The sequence below is a fragment of the Malaya genurostris genome, chromosome 1, assembly GCF_030247185.1.
Source record: "Malaya genurostris strain Urasoe2022 chromosome 1, Malgen_1.1, whole genome shotgun sequence".
NCBI classification, from domain to species: Eukaryota; Metazoa; Arthropoda; class Insecta; order Diptera; family Culicidae; genus Malaya; species Malaya genurostris.
Window position 1 is genome coordinate 103,116,472 of NC_080570.1, and position 20,653 is coordinate 103,137,124.

The 20,653-nt window shown below is 36.5% G+C and overlaps 1 protein-coding gene across 1 annotated transcript; it reads right to left on the minus strand.

Annotated features, from left to right (window-relative positions):
• Positions 1-15,820: 15,820 nt before the first annotated feature.
• LOC131440269 (achaete-scute complex protein T3-like) lies at positions 15,821-17,478 on the minus strand. Its single transcript, XM_058611399.1, has 2 exons — positions 16,181-17,478; positions 15,821-16,056 (listed from the first exon to the last, which is right to left on the minus strand). Exon 1 carries the CDS (start codon positions 17,108-17,110, stop codon positions 16,271-16,273), a length of 840 nt encoding a protein of 279 aa, XP_058467382.1. The 5' UTR covers positions 17,111-17,478; the 3' UTR covers positions 15,821-16,056; positions 16,181-16,270.
• Positions 17,479-20,653: the final 3,175 nt, after the last annotated feature.

Genomic DNA, 20,653 nt, shown 5'->3' on the forward strand with positions numbered 1-20,653 from the left:
GTACGATTTGCACGAAATCCAGTCAATTTGTGTGCTTTGTGAATGACATGGACATTATCGCGAGGAACTTTGGAACGGTGGCAGAGTTGTACACTCGCCTGAAACGAGAAGCAGCAAAGGTTGGACTGGTGGTAAATGCGTCGAAACCAAAGTACATGATAGTAGGCGGAACCGAGCACAACAGGATTCGTCTAGGAAGTAAATCACGATAGATGGGGATAGCTTCGAGATAGTGGAAGAATTTTTTTTACATTGGATCTTTACTAACGGCTGACAACAATGTGAGTCGTGAAATACGAAGACGCACTATCAGTGGAAGTCATGCCTACTACAGACTACCTCCACATGAAATGTACCATGCACAAAACGCTCATTAGACCGGAGATGCTCTACGGACACGAAGCATGGATCATGTTTGAGGAGGACCTTCAATCACTCGTAGTATTCGAGCAACGCGTGTTAGAAAGAATTAATCACGATCTCGAGGCACTCTCCGGCGAACTCAGCATCCAGAAAATGGGCAAAACCGGAAGAATACGGTGGGCAGGGCATGATACAAGAATGCCGGACAACAACCCTGCTAAACTAATGTTCGCCACAAATCCGTTTGGAACGGGAAGGCGGGGAGCGCAGCGAGCAAGATAGGTGGAACAGGTAGAACGCTAGCATTGGGCGTGATCGAGGATGGAGAGCGGCAGCCACAAAACGAGTTGATTATGTGTTATCTTAAATGTGATGTAGTGCAAAAAATGTATGTATGGTCCTTGAAAATATATTAGTCGATAGACTAGGAAGGAATATTTCATATTTCAAAATAAATGTTCTCGTGAACATGTCCCTAGCCTAAACATAATTCTATCCACCTAGCGGTGTTATGATGCCTTTCTCATATTAATTATATTTTTATAAATATTAATGAGGTATTCTCTGAAAAATTTTTTATTGAAATTTCAGGAAAAAACAAGAAAGTCATTTGAACATAAGCTAGCAAAACTTTTGCAATTTGTGCATAGAATTTAGTTAAATTCAGACAATTTTATGCACTTTTTGAAGCATCATCGGAAATGACAACGAACACACACTTCATCCTGTAGCTCCGAAACCGAAAATCGGATTCGGATGAAATTTAATAACAATTTATGGAACCGTATGAACCTTCTATCGTAAAAATTTTAATAACTATTTGTTTGCAAAATCGGTTCCGTCATCACTGAGAGAATTGATGATTATTTCCGTTATTTCCGTAATCGACATCCGTGGACCGGTTTTGTCAAAGTCAATTATAATGACCAAAAAAAGCTGAATGGATTAGTACATTGGAATAGTTTTGAGCATAATATAGATTTTTTAGGTTTCTTGCATCGTCGCTATAAACGTCGGTTCTAGAGTTCATGCCACCATCACCTCGTAATTCCAGTTATGAAATTTATAACAGTCGTCATCTTGTAATATCGGAACTGGAAGTCTGATCCGGAGAAAAATGGAATCTTAAGACCATTCTTTTAGTTATATATCACTCGACGAGAAGGGAAAATGTCTGCGTGTGTGAAAATGTGTGTGTATGTATGTGTGTTCATTTTTCTTACTGCTCAATTTTCTAGGAAGTGGCTGAACCTATTCCGAAAAGTTTAGGCTCGTTTGAAAGCTACTATTAGGTCAAGTTCGAAGATCAAATAACTATCGCTTCTATTTCCGGAGTTATAATGATATAAATGACGTAATCGACAAAACACCCGTTTTTTTACCGCTCAATTTTCTCGGAAATTGCTGAACCAATTTCAACGAGCTCAGGCTCGTTTGAAATCTACTATTAGGTCATTGATCGAGTTCTAAGTTCAATAGGATGACACTCCTGGCTCTAAAGATATAATGGTATAAATGACGTAACCGAGAAAACACCCGTTTTCTTGCGGTTCAATTTTCTCGGAGATGGCTGAACCGATTTCAAGAAGTTTAGGCTCGTTTGAGAGACGCTATTGAATCGTGGATCATCTTTGAAGATCAAATATCTGTCACTTACGGTTCAGGTGATATAATGGTATAAGTGAAGCAAACGATAAAACTCATTGCCGCTCAATTTTCTCGGATATGCTTGAACCGTTTTATTTCATTTTAAGTTCGTTCGTTCTTGGGTTGTAGATCGAGTTCGAAGATCATTGTTTTGCCTATTTCCAAAGTTATAATCGTACAAGCTACGTAACCTACAAATCATTTTTTTTATCCGCACGATAATTGTTTCAGAAAGTGACCAATGATCAAGTTCAAATGTGTTATTGCTGATACATTTGGTTTGAGCAATATTGCAGTAAACGTAAGCGCTGAAGCATGCTTTTGTGAAATATCCGAATCAATCTAAATGAATTTGTTTGAAAAATGTGCTCAAATTCGTGTCATAAATTATCCTAATGAAATAAGGATAAACATGTTTCAATGAGACTATATCAATGCAAGAGAAAGGCATTATCACACCACTAGGCGGTTTAAGAATTTGTTTTACCCCAATTTCCGGTACTGTATTCTCTTATTAATCGTTGTTAACAATGTCAAAGGAATTTTATTCGAATTTAAGTTAGTGAAAATCGATTCAATAGTATATGATAAAATAAAATGAGCTCCATTTCCATCGCTTTGAAATATCAATGATTTTGATTACTATTTCTCGTACCTCGGATACAAAGAACTGGTGGCCGATATAGCGAAATTTTATTCATTCAACCATAAATGAATATGAACTACAAATTGAATTAGTTTTGAGTCCAACTTAAAAGAATTTGAATCTTAACTTGAATAAAATTCAGCAAACTTTTTACGGGACTATCATTCCTACTATTTAAATTTGAATTTATGCAAATCTGATATAAGTTTATTTGGTTATAGACTATCATGAACTGCAAACCAGTTTGAAGAGTTCGCTACTCATCACAAGGCTCTCGCTGTTCAACCTATCTCTCCATCTTGGATTTTTCCCGAATCTTGGAAAAACTCTTACGTTTATCCCGTTTATAAGAAGGCGATAAATCCCGTATTTCAAACTAACGAAGATTTGCCGCATTATGTTCTGTTTCAAAACTATTGGAAATAATAGTACTGGACTTCATAACTCACAACAGCTCCAGTTACATATCTGATACTCAATACGGTTTCATGCCTAAACGGTTTACGTCTACAAATTTTGTTTCATATACATCATATATCATTTGATCTATGCAAGCGCAACATCAAGTTGATGCCATCAATACAGATTTCACTGCTGCATTCGACAAGATTAACCATCAAATTGCAAATGCAAAGCTCGACAGGCTTGGATTTAGCGGCTCCTTTCTCAACTGGATTGAATCATATCTGACTGGTCTTAGTATAACCTTGAAAATCGGCGACTGCGTAATTCGCATTCATCGTGAGCTCCGGCGTTCCTCAGGGAAGCCATCTAGGACCGTTCATATTTCTAGTCCATATTAATGATCTGAATTTCTTATTGCAATATATGAAGCTATCTTTTCCGACGATTTCAAACTGTTTCATCTCATCAATGATCTGAAAGACTCAAATTTTTTGCAGTCACAGTTGGATGTATTTTCGAACTGGTGCAACGTCAACAGAATGGTTCTGAACTCCTCTAAATGCTCCGTTATCTCCTTCTTGATTACATTATTTCGCAAGCGGTACTAAAACGGGAGACATTAATCAAGGATCTATATGTTTTGTTTTTGAACATACATCATGAAATCGTTATATTGCGCTCTAGTTTGCTCTACACTGAAGTATGCTGTAATTATTTGGGCACCATATTACTAAACTGATACGCTGCGCATCAAAACTGTTCAGCGCAATCGTTTTGCTTTGCTTCGCCTGCCCTGAAAAGATTCATTGATTCTTCCAAGCTACGAAAATCGATGTAGGCTCATGCACCTCGATTTGCTATCTGTCCGCCGAGATACACTAAAAGCTGTTTTCCTCGCGAACTTAATCCAATCTTGAATTGATTGTGCAGATCTCTTACAACAGCTAAGTTTTGACATTCATCGGCGTAATTTGCCGTTTAATCCTTTTCTCAGAATTCCTCAAGATAGAACTAATTATGGCTTTAATGAAACGTTTTCAAGTATGTGTCGCGTATTCAATACATGCTCTGATGAATTCGATTTTAATTTATCTCGTAACACCATTAAAAGTCGTCTTCTCCGAATTTCTTCCCGCTAGATTTATTAAGATAATTAGTCGATATGAATAGTTGTTAGTTAGCTTTGTAGTTTAAATAAGGGTAATTTATGTATCATTTGAACAAATGTTATCTGTTGATACAAAACATGAGAAGGTTTTTGCCCGCTGGAAAAGGAGAACAAACATCTCAGCCACAGCGGGCTTTTCCCTTGCTCCTTAATAAATAACTAAATAAATCAATAAATTGACATTCTTAAACTGAGAGCCTGGTATCTTCGAAACCGGAAGTTGGATCTGAATAAAAATCAGAATTTTTTATGGCATCTTTAAACCTTTCAGTTGAATCCGAGATTGTGCAAATCGATTCAACAATCTTCGAGCAGAGTGAATGACATTATTTTCATTTGTCCCATTCAAGAACTTTGTTTGAGACCCTAAGATAATTCATTTGAATCTAAATTTGTAAAAATCAAATCAGCCACCTCTGAGAAAATCGATTACACAAATATGTTACATGTATACAGATATTTGCTGATCTCGACGAACTGATTTGAATGGAATATAACAATCGATCCTCCGGGTCTCAGCCCAAAGTTTGGCTCTCACAGTGAGTGCATTACCTTTTTATAGGAGAAAGGCAAAAACGGATTCAATCTTATGTATCTTACATTTATTTCGCATTTATAAAAAGGATAGAACAAAAAGCACAAATTGGAGCGGAGTTCATCTATTCTAATCAGAGCTGCTATATGTCACTTTGCACGATGAAGATTGTAAAGCTTATGTCACTGGACTGCTGCCAACCAGACTCTACAAATTACCATATCACGCTTTTTTTTAGAACAGCCAGGTGGCTTACCTGTCAACTTCCACTTTCGAAAGAAATTGCAATCGAGCTATGAAAGATGGAGTACACCAGACGAAAGAGAAAACTTTTCTCTTTTATGACTTACTCTCAGCGAGTGCCGAGTAATTCGAAATTACTCTTCAACGTGAATGTTGATGGATGGCTTATTGGCTCAAAAAAAAGGCGTGATATATTGAGCGTCTGAGAGCCGATCTGTCAGAACTGAAATGTTTTTGATATTATACCAACCAGGACGCTCATTGATTGCGATGCGATTGATATTATCTTCATTTCTCCTGTCACTGCTTGATTACAATGTGACTAAATATTAATCAAACAGCATAAACATTGAATTATATTCATTTACACCAATAAACTTCGAAGTCCGATGACTTTTTGTAAAGAACAATGAACTTTATTAATTTATGTTTATGTTAGTACTCTCATTGATTTTTTTTACTTCGACAGGGAATAAGAGAATGAGAGAGAAAACAAAAAAGTCACCTGCCTTTAACTTACTTCTAGTTGGTCATCGAACTATCGAGTAACTCATTTGACAGTCACTTTCACCGTACCGATTACAGTTGACGATGATTTTAGTCAGTCTATCAAGGTAATTTGACATGACTGACAAATTGCAACTCTGATTCTGATACGAATAATTGATGAATCCAGAGCCACGAATAACAGAATTAATTTAGATGTGATTGCCGCATGTTCAATTATATAAAGTAATTATCAAGAGAGTTAGATTGCTGGGTACAAGCTTTTCTTTATGTGAATGAGTTATGAAGCTAAAAACGATCCATTCCTTCAAATGCGAATGTTTGAATTGAGACCAGTTTTCCATAGAAAAAAAATTTTTAGCTGGTAGCTTCCGCTTGAAGATTCATCCGTTGACCATTATCTTTTAAATGATCGTTTGCACGTACCTCTCGATCTGCCTCATTTCCTACAAGTAGGTACCTTACAACATCTTGATTGTGTCCAACTCGGTGATCACTATCGGACTCATTGCCAAAACAAGGATCCAGCATTTGCCGTGGTCGCCATCGTCGTCAGCGTCGTGTGTCTCCTGGCATTTGATGAAGTTATTTGCGGGCTGATGTTTCGTGCATTTTATTTTGGTTTGTTTGGCCTGTCTGGTACGATGCTACATGTCCAAAATTGTAACATTTGTTCGATATTCTTCTCTTTTTGCATCATTTTCTCTCTCTCGTCTGCCGCTTTTTAGTGCGTTCGGTTACGGTGGGTTGGTTTATCGTGGACCGCGATCGATGGCTGATAGCCAACGAACGGCCTGGAGGTCCCGAACTTGTGGGCTAGAAGGCTGACTGGTGGGTCCTAATTAGAAAGGATTGGAGCAAATGATGTCTCAACAACTGTCGGATCAATCCAATTTACAATGCGTCATGAGAGTAAATTTTTTTTACTGTGGCCAGCAGATTAATTCCATAATGAGTTTAGCTGATTTTAGTGCAAATTCCTTCGCCGCGTTGACAGGATTCCGGTCATTCCGATGCCGGTGAAGAACGCCGCCCAGGATGCTATAATTCCTGCTGATCCGATTGTCTACCGCATCAAAAATCAATTTAGCACATTTTTATGGCTGTTTACAAATTGCCCTGCTGATCTATGCAAATTAACCTTGTCTGGATGGGTTGCGGTTTTTCTGATGCACGCGACCAGTTCTGTCGCATCGGCCGCCAATGGGGAATGGTCGTGCAAGAAAACCGCAATAAAAACCGCATATTGCAAAGCGTCGCGCGCGAATCACAGAATGATGGCAAAGGCAACTCACAAAAAAAAACAAAACAAAAAACAACAGATCCCACTGCGAGCCGATAATGATCGGTGTTAATCTGTCTCCTTTCGGCGCGGATCACTGCCGACCGTCAGCAATCAGACAAAACACCACACGCCTGCCAGAAGGGTAATCCGCGCAGCCGCTTTGCCGGATGATTCCGCCGTTGATCAACAGGCCGGTCGTGCTCCAAAAATGCAGCAGCTAATTTGGAAAATTGCATCTCCCTCAGCACGGATCTCCATCAAAGAGGGTGAGGAAGCAGATAGCATTTTTTATGCAGGTTAGCTTTATTTTAATATTTTTTAGGGGTAACTCAAAACTTTATGAATAAGTTTAGCATATTTTTGACAAGCGAAGAAAAAATGTCATAATTTATAAAATTTATTTCTCATTCGAACACTGTGCCTAAGGAGACAGCTCACAAGCAAACCTCAGCGGGAGAGGATGGAAATAAAACTAACCTGCTGCCCATTGATGCTTAATGTTTCAGACCACGTTACGCCATGCAACGAGTAGCGTCTGACTTGATCTGCGTCCAAACCTTCGAAGCATATTTGCACGGTCCGGCTCCTTGACTGCCACAATCAATTCAAACGATTCTCCACCGGTGGTCAATTGAGCTGTTTCTGGGAGATCACGGTGAGCTGACAGCACTTGTATGTTTAATTGCAATAATATGGGGTCATGAAGACCTTATAATTCAGTTTTGTGGAAATATTACAACTTATGAGCAACCTCTATTTTGGGGAAGTGTAAAATGGTTTCAACTACTTTGTTCTAGTAATAATAAACCAGTTGATTCTAGCAGACTGTGCATACAATGAATAGAAATGGACTTTTCAATCAAAGCTAACGAAAGTATTCAATACTAAAGCCTTCGATGACCATTAAAATCTGTATTATATCGAGTTCGAAAATTCTCTAGGTTTTCTCCGTTTTTTTCGCTAGACTCTCAAATAATGTAATTCCGTACAAGTCACCACAAACTTTAGCATTTTTCATTCTTATATAAACCCGTTCAATGTACGCAAAACGAAATTTGATTTATTGTGAACATAATCAAATGAGATACAATTATATTGACTTTCCTTCTAAGCCTGCAGCTTGAGTCATTCAGCATGTCATATTTTCAAATCCTTTTTTTTTCGTAGGTCTCACAATCCAGCCACTGTCCACTGGAAGCAAATTATGTGCGGAAACTTGAGTGCATTGCAATGACTTCCCCGAACCGGTAGACCAGCGGCTGCCACAGAAATAGGAACCAACTGTTCCCGAAAACGATACCGTGTGGTCCCGAAAATGCATTTGGTTCCTCGAAAGAAAGGTTCATCTTTCGGCGACTGGGCGAAGAAGAGTTCACCGCCCAAAAAAATCCTCACCCCGATTGATGGATGTCACCCGAACCAGTTGATTGACTCAAATGGTCGCAAATTTATGTATCCGTTTTCCCATGGCGGTCCTCGTCTACATCGAATGATGGGTCTAATTGAGTCATTACCCTCTATACCCGGGGAAGATCCCGAACAAAACGAGGCCCGTTTGCATTTTGTCGTTCGAGATATTTTTTGTCGTGCCGTTTGTAATCAGCTACACTCGAAAAACTGACCAAGACCGGCAATGATCCGGTTAAGAATCGAAGGAGGAAAGAAACTTTTAAGCTGAAATTTATCTGCTTGCAGAAGATAAAATTCAGCTCGGAAAAAAACTTCTCCAGATTATTGAAAGCAAATGATGAAGAAGTTCTGCGCAACACAAATTGGAAGAAAGTGATCGCTCTATTGGAGAGAGGACTCTGTTCTTTGATCCTGTCAAAAGGGAAGAAATTATCTTAATCTTGCAGCCGATGAAAGATCGCTGGCGATCGTAAATTTGTACACGCAGATATTTTAATATATATTTAACGTCGGTACGGAGTAATGATTTCCTGTGAAACATGAATTAATCAGTAATAAATATTATGATTTATCACGGGTTTTTTACGATCGTTCCTTATTTACATCTTCATTCGCAGGAAAGTTATGTGGGAGAAAATTTTCTTGATATGTTAATTCACTCCGGAACGGCATCATTTGAAAATTCAACAATATTCTACCGTAAAATAAGTATTTATAAACACTCAATTTTTTAAACATAATAATTCATTCAAGTAAAAAATAATGTAAAATGAAGTATTGATTCGCTCCAGACGCGTATATTCGTTTCACAACAATGGTCACAGCTATTGAAACAAATCCATAAAAAGGAAAGCCAAATTTTCTTTGACACGTATTTATCAATACGAAAACGTGATAGTATTACTCTTGACAATGACTGTTGAGAGTTATTGAATTGATAGTTCAATTAGGTATTTGGTCCCAATTCTGAGATGGTAGTGAGCTAAATTCGTCCGCGTTTTTTATTACATTTTCTCACGAGATGGCTCGTCAGTAAAGCTGCACAGGAAGAAATCCGTAATCATAGTTACGTTTGAAAAAATTTCTTCACATGAAATCATGGTAATTGTTCATGATTTTATGTTTATGATCATAATTATCTACATAAAAAAATAAAGTAACCCTTCTTCCATGAATATTAGTCGTGGTCGGTATATACGTTACATGTTCATTATTTTTGTATTAATATTTGTAATCAGATCTGCTATATGCTATATCAACTAGCAACTTTGCATGATGAAGATTGGAAAGCTTATGTCACTGAACTGCTACCAACCAGGCTCAACAAATCACCATATATTGAGTGTCTGAGAGTCGATCTGTCAGAACTGAAATTCTTTTGATATAATACTATCCAGGACGCTCATTGATTGCGATGCGATTGATATTATCTTCATTTCTCCTGTCACTGGTTGATAAAAACTATTAATTGGAGAAGATTTGAGGTCGATTTAGACAACTTTTTACGGTTTTTCGCCCTTTTCACTGATGGTATACAATTTTTAACACACTTTACCTTATATTTCCGGATCCGGAAGTCGGATCTAGATGAAATTCAGGAATTACGTATGGGACCACAGGACCTTTCATTTGAACCTAAGTTTATGAAAATCGGTCGCACCATCTATGAGAAAAGCTAGAAAACATATTTTCATTTTTTTTGCACATTTTACCCCATAACTCCGGAACCGGTAGTCGGATCCAAACAATATTCAGGAATTTTGTATGGGACTACAAGACCTTTCATTTGAACCCAAGTTTGTAAAAATCGGTTCAGCTATCTCTGAGAAAAGTTAGTGTATCTCATTTGACAGATACTTTCACCGTACTGATTACAGCTGACGATGATTTTAGTCAGTCTGTCAAGGTCATTTGACATGACTGACAAATTGCAACTCTGTTTGTAATATCAAGTTTTTCGTATATAACGACGTCGACGATTTTGAGGTCGGTTCCGATGTTCAGGTGGACGAGTATACAAGGTAAATCATGGTCGTGAATCGATCATTTTTTCCTGTGCGTTAGACGGGACAAGGAGCTGAACCATAATTCAATTCTGAAATTCGGAATTTATTTCCTGAATTTAGATTCAGAATTTGATTCTTTAATTCAATTTCAGAATTCATTTGTGGGATTGAATTTGGAATTTGGTTCAGGTTCGGAATTCAAGTTCAGAATTCAATTTTTGAATTATGTTCGGAACCTGGATTCTGAAAATTAGTTCAGTTCCAGAATTCTGGAATTAAATTTAATTAACTGAATTCTTGATTTGAATCTTCGAACCTCAATTTTGCAACTGAATTTGGAGCAGGTTTTGGGTCCCGAATTTAGTTCTTTAGATCAGATACGATTCCTAAATATCCAAAGCTCAGGTACTGGCGTAGATAAAAAAATGGTTGCAACTCAACAGTTGTAAACATCGTATAAATTTCTGATAGTAGGTCATTTTAGAAGTACTAAAATATACTTTAGTTTAGATGCACCATCACAATTCTCGATACAAAACAGCAAAAGTTTTAAAATGTACATATTGAATCAACTAATGCGAACGAATATTGATATTCAGAAGTGTGAATGGAGCATATTAGTTTTATTCGTATTCACGTTCTCCAGTTATGTCTCTGACATTACTCACCCAACTTTTTAATAATTAGTAACAAATTGTATTTATTAATTTACCGACTGTTAAAAAAACTGACATCTCATAATATCACATGCCCGGTAATGTCATGCATAAGTATATGCATTTCTTTTGGAAAAGTTTAGACTATTGTTTTGAATGTATTTTTATGTTGAGATTTTATTACCATTCCAAACCGAAGTGACTCTGTGGCTCTGAAATAGACGACAGTACCCGATGAACACACCGTATTTAAATTATTTTTCTTCTTGGTACTTGTTAGAAAATTTTGATATTTTAACATCTAACGAGACCAGACTAATATCAGCACTTGCTACGAAAAAAACTTTTTGTTATAAACTTGTTACGGCATGATGATCAGGTAAGTCACAGTTACAAATAGCCTACCATACCAGTACCTTCTGCTCATTTTTTCCTGGTCAACCAAACACTCCGCGTCGTCTAGATCTTCATTCACCAATTTTGTAGAATACTGTGACCCTGTAAGCGTTCCTGAATCATCCTTTACGTAAGTCGTTCAAAATCCGTTAATACAGTTTTCGGGTCCTTGTGTCGGATCCAGTTTTTTCTCCTAAGAATTTTCGGCACTTTCAGCTGAACATACAAGGAAAATAAGAACTACCTATCACTTGACTTCTTTTTACTTGATTTCGAGTTGTTTCGATTTTTTTCTTTCATTCGCTCTCTCCATTGTAGTCAAAATACAAGAAGCAAAACAACCCAACAGTGAGAGTTTCGTTCAATGAGCTAAAATTAAGCAAACCGCATTCAACTTGAAATAATACAACTCCACAGTCATGTAAATGTAACTTTCTAGTGAGTGGATATAACTCATTTTTCAATATATTTAATGGAACACTTTACCTAAAATTAGGTTATTGAACAGAACCCCGAAGTTAGGTGGAAAGTATTCAAAATTAGTTATTTTGCAGTTCTGTGTATTTTTTCAAGCATACAAGTTAAAACATGTTCAAGCATGTTTGAGTAACATTAATATACTCCACATTATCGGTTTGCACGAGAATCGTAATCTTCAAGTTATAAAGTAGCTATACAAAGATTCCAAAATGTTTTGCATCGCGTGGTAGTGTGATAAATGATTTATTTGGTAATATTGATATTGGGTGAAATTTTCAAAAGTCTAACAAGAAATATAAACTAACACATAATATAATTAAACCTTAAAGCATTTCCGGTACTTTACTTAGAGCAATAAATGCATGATTGTATCATATGACCGTTTCCTGTGATACATGTGGAAATTTAGAGGATTGCCCAATTCCTCGCTATTAATCGATCTGCAACTGCCATTACAAAAACAGAGGCAAAGAAACTTTTTAGAGAAATGTGCTCAATTATGTTTTTTTATATACAAAATATGTACAGCGGTGGATCGATACGTTCTGCCAATGATTTTCACATTCATAGAATTGAAGGTATGATGTGAGTGGTAAGAGAAATTTCGTCGAAAGTCATTTTGTGGAAATGATCATTTCGTCAAAAACCTTTTCGCCTAATCATACAACTCATCAGAAATCAAATAAAAATGGAATTCAAATAAAGAAAAATGAGAAATATTGAAAATTAAACCTCTTTTGTTCTCTCAGCATCTTACATCTGCAATTATGACTATTTAAAAAAAAAACTTCGTTTGCTGGTTATTGAATTCCCAGTAAAGCTAGTTTCATTCTTGTTAGGCTTAGTCATTTCCGTCGAAATGGATTTCGATGAAAATTTTATCAGAATGCGGCCTCCAGTTCCGGAATTCCAGACTGATAAGCAGAAAAAAATCTATTTTAAGAGCGTGTTTCTATTCTTGAACTGAAAAAACTAACGCAGTCCTTTGAGCTAGCCATATAATTAATATATATGTTATTATCTTCCTTGGAAAAATATGCTCTTATAGATACCCAGCAAATTAAGATGCGGAAAGGGCAATATCACGGGTTGGTGGATCAATGTTTAGGGCATGACAGTTTTAATGTGGAACACATTTTTGTTTAATATATAGGGGTGCAAATTAGAAACTGAAGAAAAATACACGTAGAAATGTGATCAGGTTTTGAACAATTACAGCTCAGTCAATTTTGTATCAATTATTAATATCATGTCACCTTTTGATTGGAAATATTTCTACGTATTGATTTGAATGTTCATAGCCATGTATTTTTTATTGTATATCATTGAAATGTTGATTAATAGCTAGCAATGTCCTATTTTGTTTGCAAAAAATCTCCGGCATACCGGATTTCCCTGTCATAGACGACGCTTTTGAAGGAATGAGCGATATATCAAAGGGAAAGCATTGCTCTGATTGGTCAATCGATGCTAAAGCGAAACTGTTGGAAGCACGTGAAGCTATAAATATAAGCAAAATTATGGCTAACGTTTCAGTTCTATGCATAGCATGCTAGAGGTTGGTTGTTGCTAGACAGCAAGACAAAAAGTGCCATAAAACGATTTGAAGCTGTAATTGGTATGCTCTAATCTTGTGTCATGCAAGATCGGATGAAATTCCATGTTATGTCGTTTCACCTGAGAAATTGACAACTACCCCAGGGTAAATTTTGAGTGCATAAGATTAACTTCCAATTTATATAAGATGAACTCGATTGATAATGAGAAAAAGTTTATCGCTTCAACCGAAATCGCAGAATGGTAGTAATGGTAGAGAAACGCTATAAAAATAACTGCTTGCATACAAAACTTGAACACAAGCTTGGCGAAAAGAAGCTTAAATATCGATATCCGTATCGCTAGAGTGTACAAACATATAATTGCATACATTTGGGCTATTGATGTAATTTCGTCGGCTACAAAACAAATACGAATCACGACAAATAAAGTCTATATTCTGGGTTCGCGTGTTCGGTTTTGGTTCCTAATAAAGATCAATCTAAGCAGTCTCTCGTGCATTTGCGAATTCAAGTGTGACGATTGATTGAACTATTTGATTGTAGATCATTAGAAATTTTGGTTGCCTTGTTCCACATCAACGGCTCGAACAACCCCATGGGGCTGATCCTTGTAGTTTTTTCTATGTTCGGGCTCCGACCTGGAACGATTTTATTGTCAGCAGGATCGTAACACTAGTCATACAATCGCTCTGGATGCTAATCCATTGCGAGAACTATCGAAAAACAAGAACAAACTCAACAAAAGATATGTTATATGAAGACTTTGTTTTAATAGGTAACTATTTACATCCTTGTCTATAGATATAATAGATCTCTCATTCTGTTCTCCTATAGCACCATCCTCTATATGCACTTGCCTTCACCCAATTCAACTGCTTTCAATTCCTCACAAAAATGAATGTACACCACACAATTAATTTTGTTTAGTTGAAGTAAATTCACTAACTTCAGATAGATTGTGTAAAAGGTCGAATTCTATATTGCTTGAAGACGACAGTGATATAATTTATTTAGTTTTTTATCTATCCGGTATTGTCTAATAGTGATTCACACTATTTGGTTCTTTGTTTCTGTCGTCCTAACCGTAAATTTAATTGCATTGTGTCGTCACAACATGAAATGTGTAATCGAACATTAGAGCAATAATATTGAAGCGATCTGTCAAATAACTTCTGATTAAGCATTAATAGCTTCTATGAATATTTCGCATAAATAGTAAGCTATCAGAATCGCGGTTTCTTTTGCATTTTCACAGAGAACATCTGAATCCCTCAATCAATTCACCGCATTATTAACCTATACAAAAAGCTATGAATGAGTACTGATGGTAACATTTTCGAGTGATCAAAATTCTTTGAATCGATATAAGTTTAAATTAAGTGATATCAGAATTGAAATTTGCAGTCAGCAATTTTTTATCAAAACATTTTTTGCCTTTCTCATATAGAAAGCTTATGCAAACACTGTGAAAATCGACTTTTGAACCGAGGCGCGGACGGCCGAGTGTCATATACCATTCGAATCAGTTCGTCGAGTATGCGAAATGTCTGTCTCTCTCTCTGTGTGTGTGTGTGTGTGTGTGTGTGTGTGTGTGTGTGTGTGTGTGTGAGTATGTGTGTGTGCGTATGTGTGTATGTAACGTTTTTTGCACTAACTTCGGAGATTGCTGAACCGATTTCCACAAACTTAGATTCAAATAAAAGGTCTTGTGGTCCCATACAAAATTCCTGAATATTATTTGAATCCGACTTTCGGCTCCGGAGTTATGGGGTAGAATGTGAAAAAAATAAAAATATGTTCTAAAATTTCTCATAGCTGGCGATTTTCACAAACTTAGGTTCAAATGAAAGGTCCTGTGGTCTCATACGTAATTCCTGAATTTCATCCGGATTCGGAAATATAGGGTAAAGTGTGTTAAAAATTTTATACCATCACTGAAAAGGTAGAAAACCCGTGAAAAGTTTTCTAAATCGGTCTCAAATCTTCTCCAATTAATAGTTTTATCAGTAGATGATCAAACAAATCGATTTCGGTTATTCTTTTAAGAATCGATAAAATTTTTTTGGAAGAATGCCTCAGTATTTAGCTATTAATACTGATGTGATAGTATGATTAATATGAGAAAGGCATCATTACACCACTAGGTGGTTTTCAATTTTCATTTACCTACATTGTGTTAAATATTTTTAATACACTGAGACTAACTGCCGAATAGATTTTGACTGCTTAATAGAATTGAAAAAGTCCAAAACAAACTTAAAACTATCTGAAACTAAAAATTGTGTTGAAAGGACAAACAGTAAACAACAGAAATCTGAAATATATTGTAATCCTTAAACGAACTGACTTGTTATTCGAACCACCGACATACATATTCCAAACAATTCTGCTTTGATCACATCCCGATAAAAGACAAATCCCATTCCGATGTAGATCCTAGATCTAAAGCCAAACGAAAAGAAAATGCTGTCATCATCGCAAACGCAAGTGCTTAATAATCAACTTGTATTGTACTTTTTCACTTGATTTAATTTATTTCATGACTAGTTCGTGTTGTAGACTTAGACACTACACCTTAACTGTAAATTTGTACAATCCGTGAACCACTGGAATAATCACATGCGTACGAAGTGATTCATTTTGAAGGAGATCATCTGAATGAGCTTTTTCCAACTTTGTTTACATCCAAACAACAGTGCCAATGCGGAAGCTGCCGGGTTGAGGAACGCTTTCGACATAGATGTGGATATCTGTAGACAAAAGATACATGAAAACCATATTGATTATCATTGAATGTATTTGATAAAATTGTTCAAAAATTTCTCACACCTTCCACAAAAGTTACTTATTATAAACAAAAATATAACAACTCACCATTCCACTTAATCTCTTCCTTTCAGGAAACCTGGCTAATAAACGAATTTCAGTCTTATCTCGAAGAAGAGTGGTGACTAAAGGAACACTTTACTGTTGCTGCTGCCACCAGGAGATGGCATCCAACAGCTCTTCGTCGTCGGTATTTTGCGGACTCAGTTCCTCATGATGATAACCAATCAGTTGTTGCTGAGCTTTGTACACGTGATGCATTGGTTGAGAGTAGGTACCGGCTGTAGTGTTTATTCCACTGGTACTAAAACTGGTCATACTAGGCAGTGGAGTCACCAAACCCGGAGAAACACTTGTTGTTGAATATACATCGTAAGGCTCCCGCTTGAAGGAACCAATTTCCGGTTGACTACTATAACTCGAATACTCGGACAGCTGAGAGGGTGCCGGCGAAGAGGACGATGAGGTTTCAGACATCGATCCGTAATATGAAATCGGTGATGAAGCTTGCAAATTCGTTTTTGGAGACTCCCCATTGTTTTCAATGTCTTCATCTAGTACACGCTGAAGACTTCGAATGTATTTCACCGCCACTCTAAGAGTGTCCACTTTACTAAGCTTTTTGTGCGGACCACGGCCTCCGTTGGTTAGAGCGGCTACAACAGTCGACGGAAGATGTTGACGTAGGTTCGCAAAACCGTTGTTGACTTGCTTGACACGATTCCGCTCCCGCGCGTTGCGCCGTTGTATCGAAACCGTCTGCTGAGGAGTTACGGCATACGGCATAGCGCTGTATTTTTTAGAAACAATCGGACGATCCTTAAATGCACCAGACTGAAGTCCACTTCCTATGCATATCGGAGCGGGAATTATTGGCCGCTTGCGGTAAGGATTTACCGGAGCCTGTTGCCCAACTGTCGATCCATTCGATATAAAAATATTCTGTCCCAACGCCATAGTTCGCACTAATGTCGCCATCAATGAAACACTTCAAACTCAACTTCGTTTTGAATAAATCACTAAGTCCTTATTCTGGCAACCACACACCTCGAATGCGATTCACACGAATTAACGATCAAGCACACAAAATTTAGAGCACGATCTTCTCTTTGACTACTTTTACTCAACACCGATCTTTTCGCGCCGGAGGTAGCTCCTGGAATGGTACCTTTCGTCCTAAAGCAGTTGCATTTTGTATGCTCTTTTCCCATGACACTGCAGGTGCCCGCTTTGAAAGTATAAAAAAATAAGCCATCAGAATCACCAACACACCTCTGCACGCTCATCCTTAAGGGCCGCGGAGAAAAACCTGATGATCGTCGCAGCATAAGAAAAACATAAACGAAACAGACAGAGAAGGATGGTGAATCGAACGAAAAAAAAAACACATTAAAATTTAACCCCGAAAAGAGCGAACGATCGAAGGCGCGCGCACGCATGCTGGCCGCTCGGTGCCGATGTGAAGCCGACTGCGGGCCGAGTGCCGAACTGTAACCGGCGAACAGATCGCGTGGCGCACCACACGACCGGCAAACGCCGTCTCGTTTTGGTCGTTTTTGATCCGCGCTTCGCTGGACTTTATGATGAGGATGATGATGATGTGTTACGTACGATCGTGCCCAGAGCACAGGGCACTCGGTACGATAGGATCTACCGATTATGGCACACAAGTGGTGAGAGCATATGAAGGTTCTGTTATTTTTCGTTTATCAATAAACTATCCTTTGCATTTTGAACTCATTCGATTGCTGTACGCCCCAACGTTGCATGCCTTATCGAATAAGCTTAAGATTAAGAGAAAAGTTTTTTGAAAGATCTAGAAGGATGTACTGCAATCGTTACAGATAGTGCTGCATAGTTTAAAATAAACGATAATTGAAAAACTTTTAGACATATTTGTGTGTAACTGAAAAAAATATTACTGTCCTTATATGACTACTTTATTTTCGATCAGAGCAATCCACGGTTGCAAAATGCTTCATAAATTTCAGTAAACATGCGAACTATCAAATTATCTTATAGTTCATAATTTATAATTGTTTTAACCTTAAGAAAAATCGAAAATTACACATGACGTGTATAAAAAAAACATATTTTCTTGTGCGATGATATTTTATTACATAAATGCACTTGTAAAACTGAATTTTGGTTCTACTTTAAAGTCAAATTTTACTTAATCAGCTATTACATTTATAAGATCGTATCATTTATGAGCATCTACTCAGAAGTAAATGAGTTTTCTGTACAGTTCATGTTATGGCATTGTACAACGAAATTACGCTAGAGCCTTTTGTAAGAACACAAGTGAAGCAAGTTGTCAAGCAATTTGCATCTTGGTCCTTGCTAAATACTCATAATAAATATTTCCAAGTAGGCAATTTCAATTTCAAACCAAAGATTAGCCAAATGTGATCCGGGTATATTCTGTGAGAAGTGATATGAGAATCGTTTTAAAATGATCCCATCACTATTTCAGTTGTCCAGATCAAACGTAATCTATTGGACTGCTGAAGTCAGTAATCGAACAATCCTATAAATTTAATTGATTTAGAAAATTCCTATATATTTTACATGCACAAGAACCGAAGGAGCTCATCAGAGAAACTATGAAAACTGGATTTCGTGAAAATTGTTTTCAAAACCATTAGTAATTAAATTCAGGACTTCTAGAATCGACTAAGACCTTTGTTGTTGTTTGTTGTTTGTTGTTTGTTGTTTGTTGTTTGTTGTTTGTTGTTTGTTGTTTGTTGTTTGTTGTTTGTTGTTTGTTGTTTGTTGTTTGTTGTTTGTTGTTTGTTGTTTGTTGTTTGTTGTTTGTTGTTTGTTGTTTGTTGTTTGTTGTTTGTTGTTTGTTGTTTGTTGTTTGTTGTTTGTTGTTTGTTGTTTGTTGTTTGTTGTTTGTTGTTTGTTGTTTGTTGTTTGTTGTTTGTTGTTTGTTGTTTGTTGTTTGTTGTTTGTTGTTTGTTGTTTGTTGTTTGTTGTTTGTTGTTTGTTGTTTGTTGTTTGTTGTTTGTTGTTTGTTGTTTGTTGTTTGTTGTTTGTTGTTTGTTGTTTGTTGTTTGTTGTTTGTTGTTTGTTGTTTGTTGTTTGTTGTTTGTTGTTTGTTGTTTGTTGTTTGTTGTTTGTTGTTTGTTGTTTGTTGTTTGTTGTTTGTTGTTTGTTGTTTGTTGTTTGTTGTTTGTTGTTTGTTGTTTGTTGTTTGTTGTTTGTTGTTTGTTGTTTGTTGTTTGTTGTTTGTTGTTTGTTGTTTGTTGTTTGTTGTTTGTTGTTTGTTGTTTGTTGTTTGTTGTTTGTTGTTTGTTGTTTGTTGTTTGTTGTTTGTTGTTTGTTGTTTGTTGTTTGTTGTTTGTTGTTTGTTGTTTGTTGTTTGTTGTTTGTTGTTTGTTGTTTGTTGTTTGTTGTTTGTTGTTTGTTGTTTGTTGTTTGTTGCTATATAACACATGTACGAGTTTTGACATTTTCATGCTTGATTTTTCGCACTGTGTAATTTTCCTCAACCTGTCTAAATGCATGAGAGAGTAATTGAATGTATATTACATTGTTAATTTTATTCAGCTGCACTTTTTCTACCTTGATTACGACGAGGAGCATTGTCTGTTTAAATGAAGTTTTAATTTAATTGGCTTAAGGTCCATTAAGGCCAATCTAACCATTGACCATGAAAAAATAATTTTCGTTTGACTCTTGTGTAAAAATATCAAGAAACTACTTACAAATAACCAAGAAATTAAATTTGAATTATACGAAAATATTCAGCGTTCTGCCAAAAGCTAGCCTTTATTTAAACCTATGCTTATTAAAATTTATTATTCTATTACCATTTCAACAAGTATTACAAAAATCTTTTTTTATTAATGATACTTTACAATCTTTTTTGCATTCGTGTCAGCTAAAAATCAGAAATATAAATTTTGTTCGAAGATTATTCCACGCTTTGTTTGTTGATAGTATTTAGAAGCCTGAACACAACCATTTATTGATCAAATTAACCATCCCTAAAACTAATTTGGGAAATACAAAATATTTCAACAAATAGTTAATGCTTCGAAAGTATTTCAATACCAGCTAATCTATGGTAGAATCGTTTATTCGAAACCGATAATCGATTTACCATTTATACTATCGTGTAATTTATATACCAATTAGGTATAATTTAGTCTGAAAATAGCCCCTTCTTCGGTCAGTAGCAACCGTAACCGAAACCCCCAGCGGAAACGGAACAACGATAATACAAAATAAAATACATCAATTTGTATTGATCCACACCTGCTTGGCTCGTGGTGCGGCAGCTAAATGCCCTCCTCGTCGATACTTATGACAATATAAAGTCCGCCAGCATCGAAGAGCAGGGGGTCTGCCGGCTTTGAAGAACTTGTGACCGTGAACAATATTGAAGAAGATACTGAAAACGAAATGGGGGGATCCACGAAAACTAATCGATCGGTGGAGAATACTCTAGTATGTATAAAAAACACAAGGTATAACACTTTAAGAGAAAATTCGAAAACAGATTGAGTATCG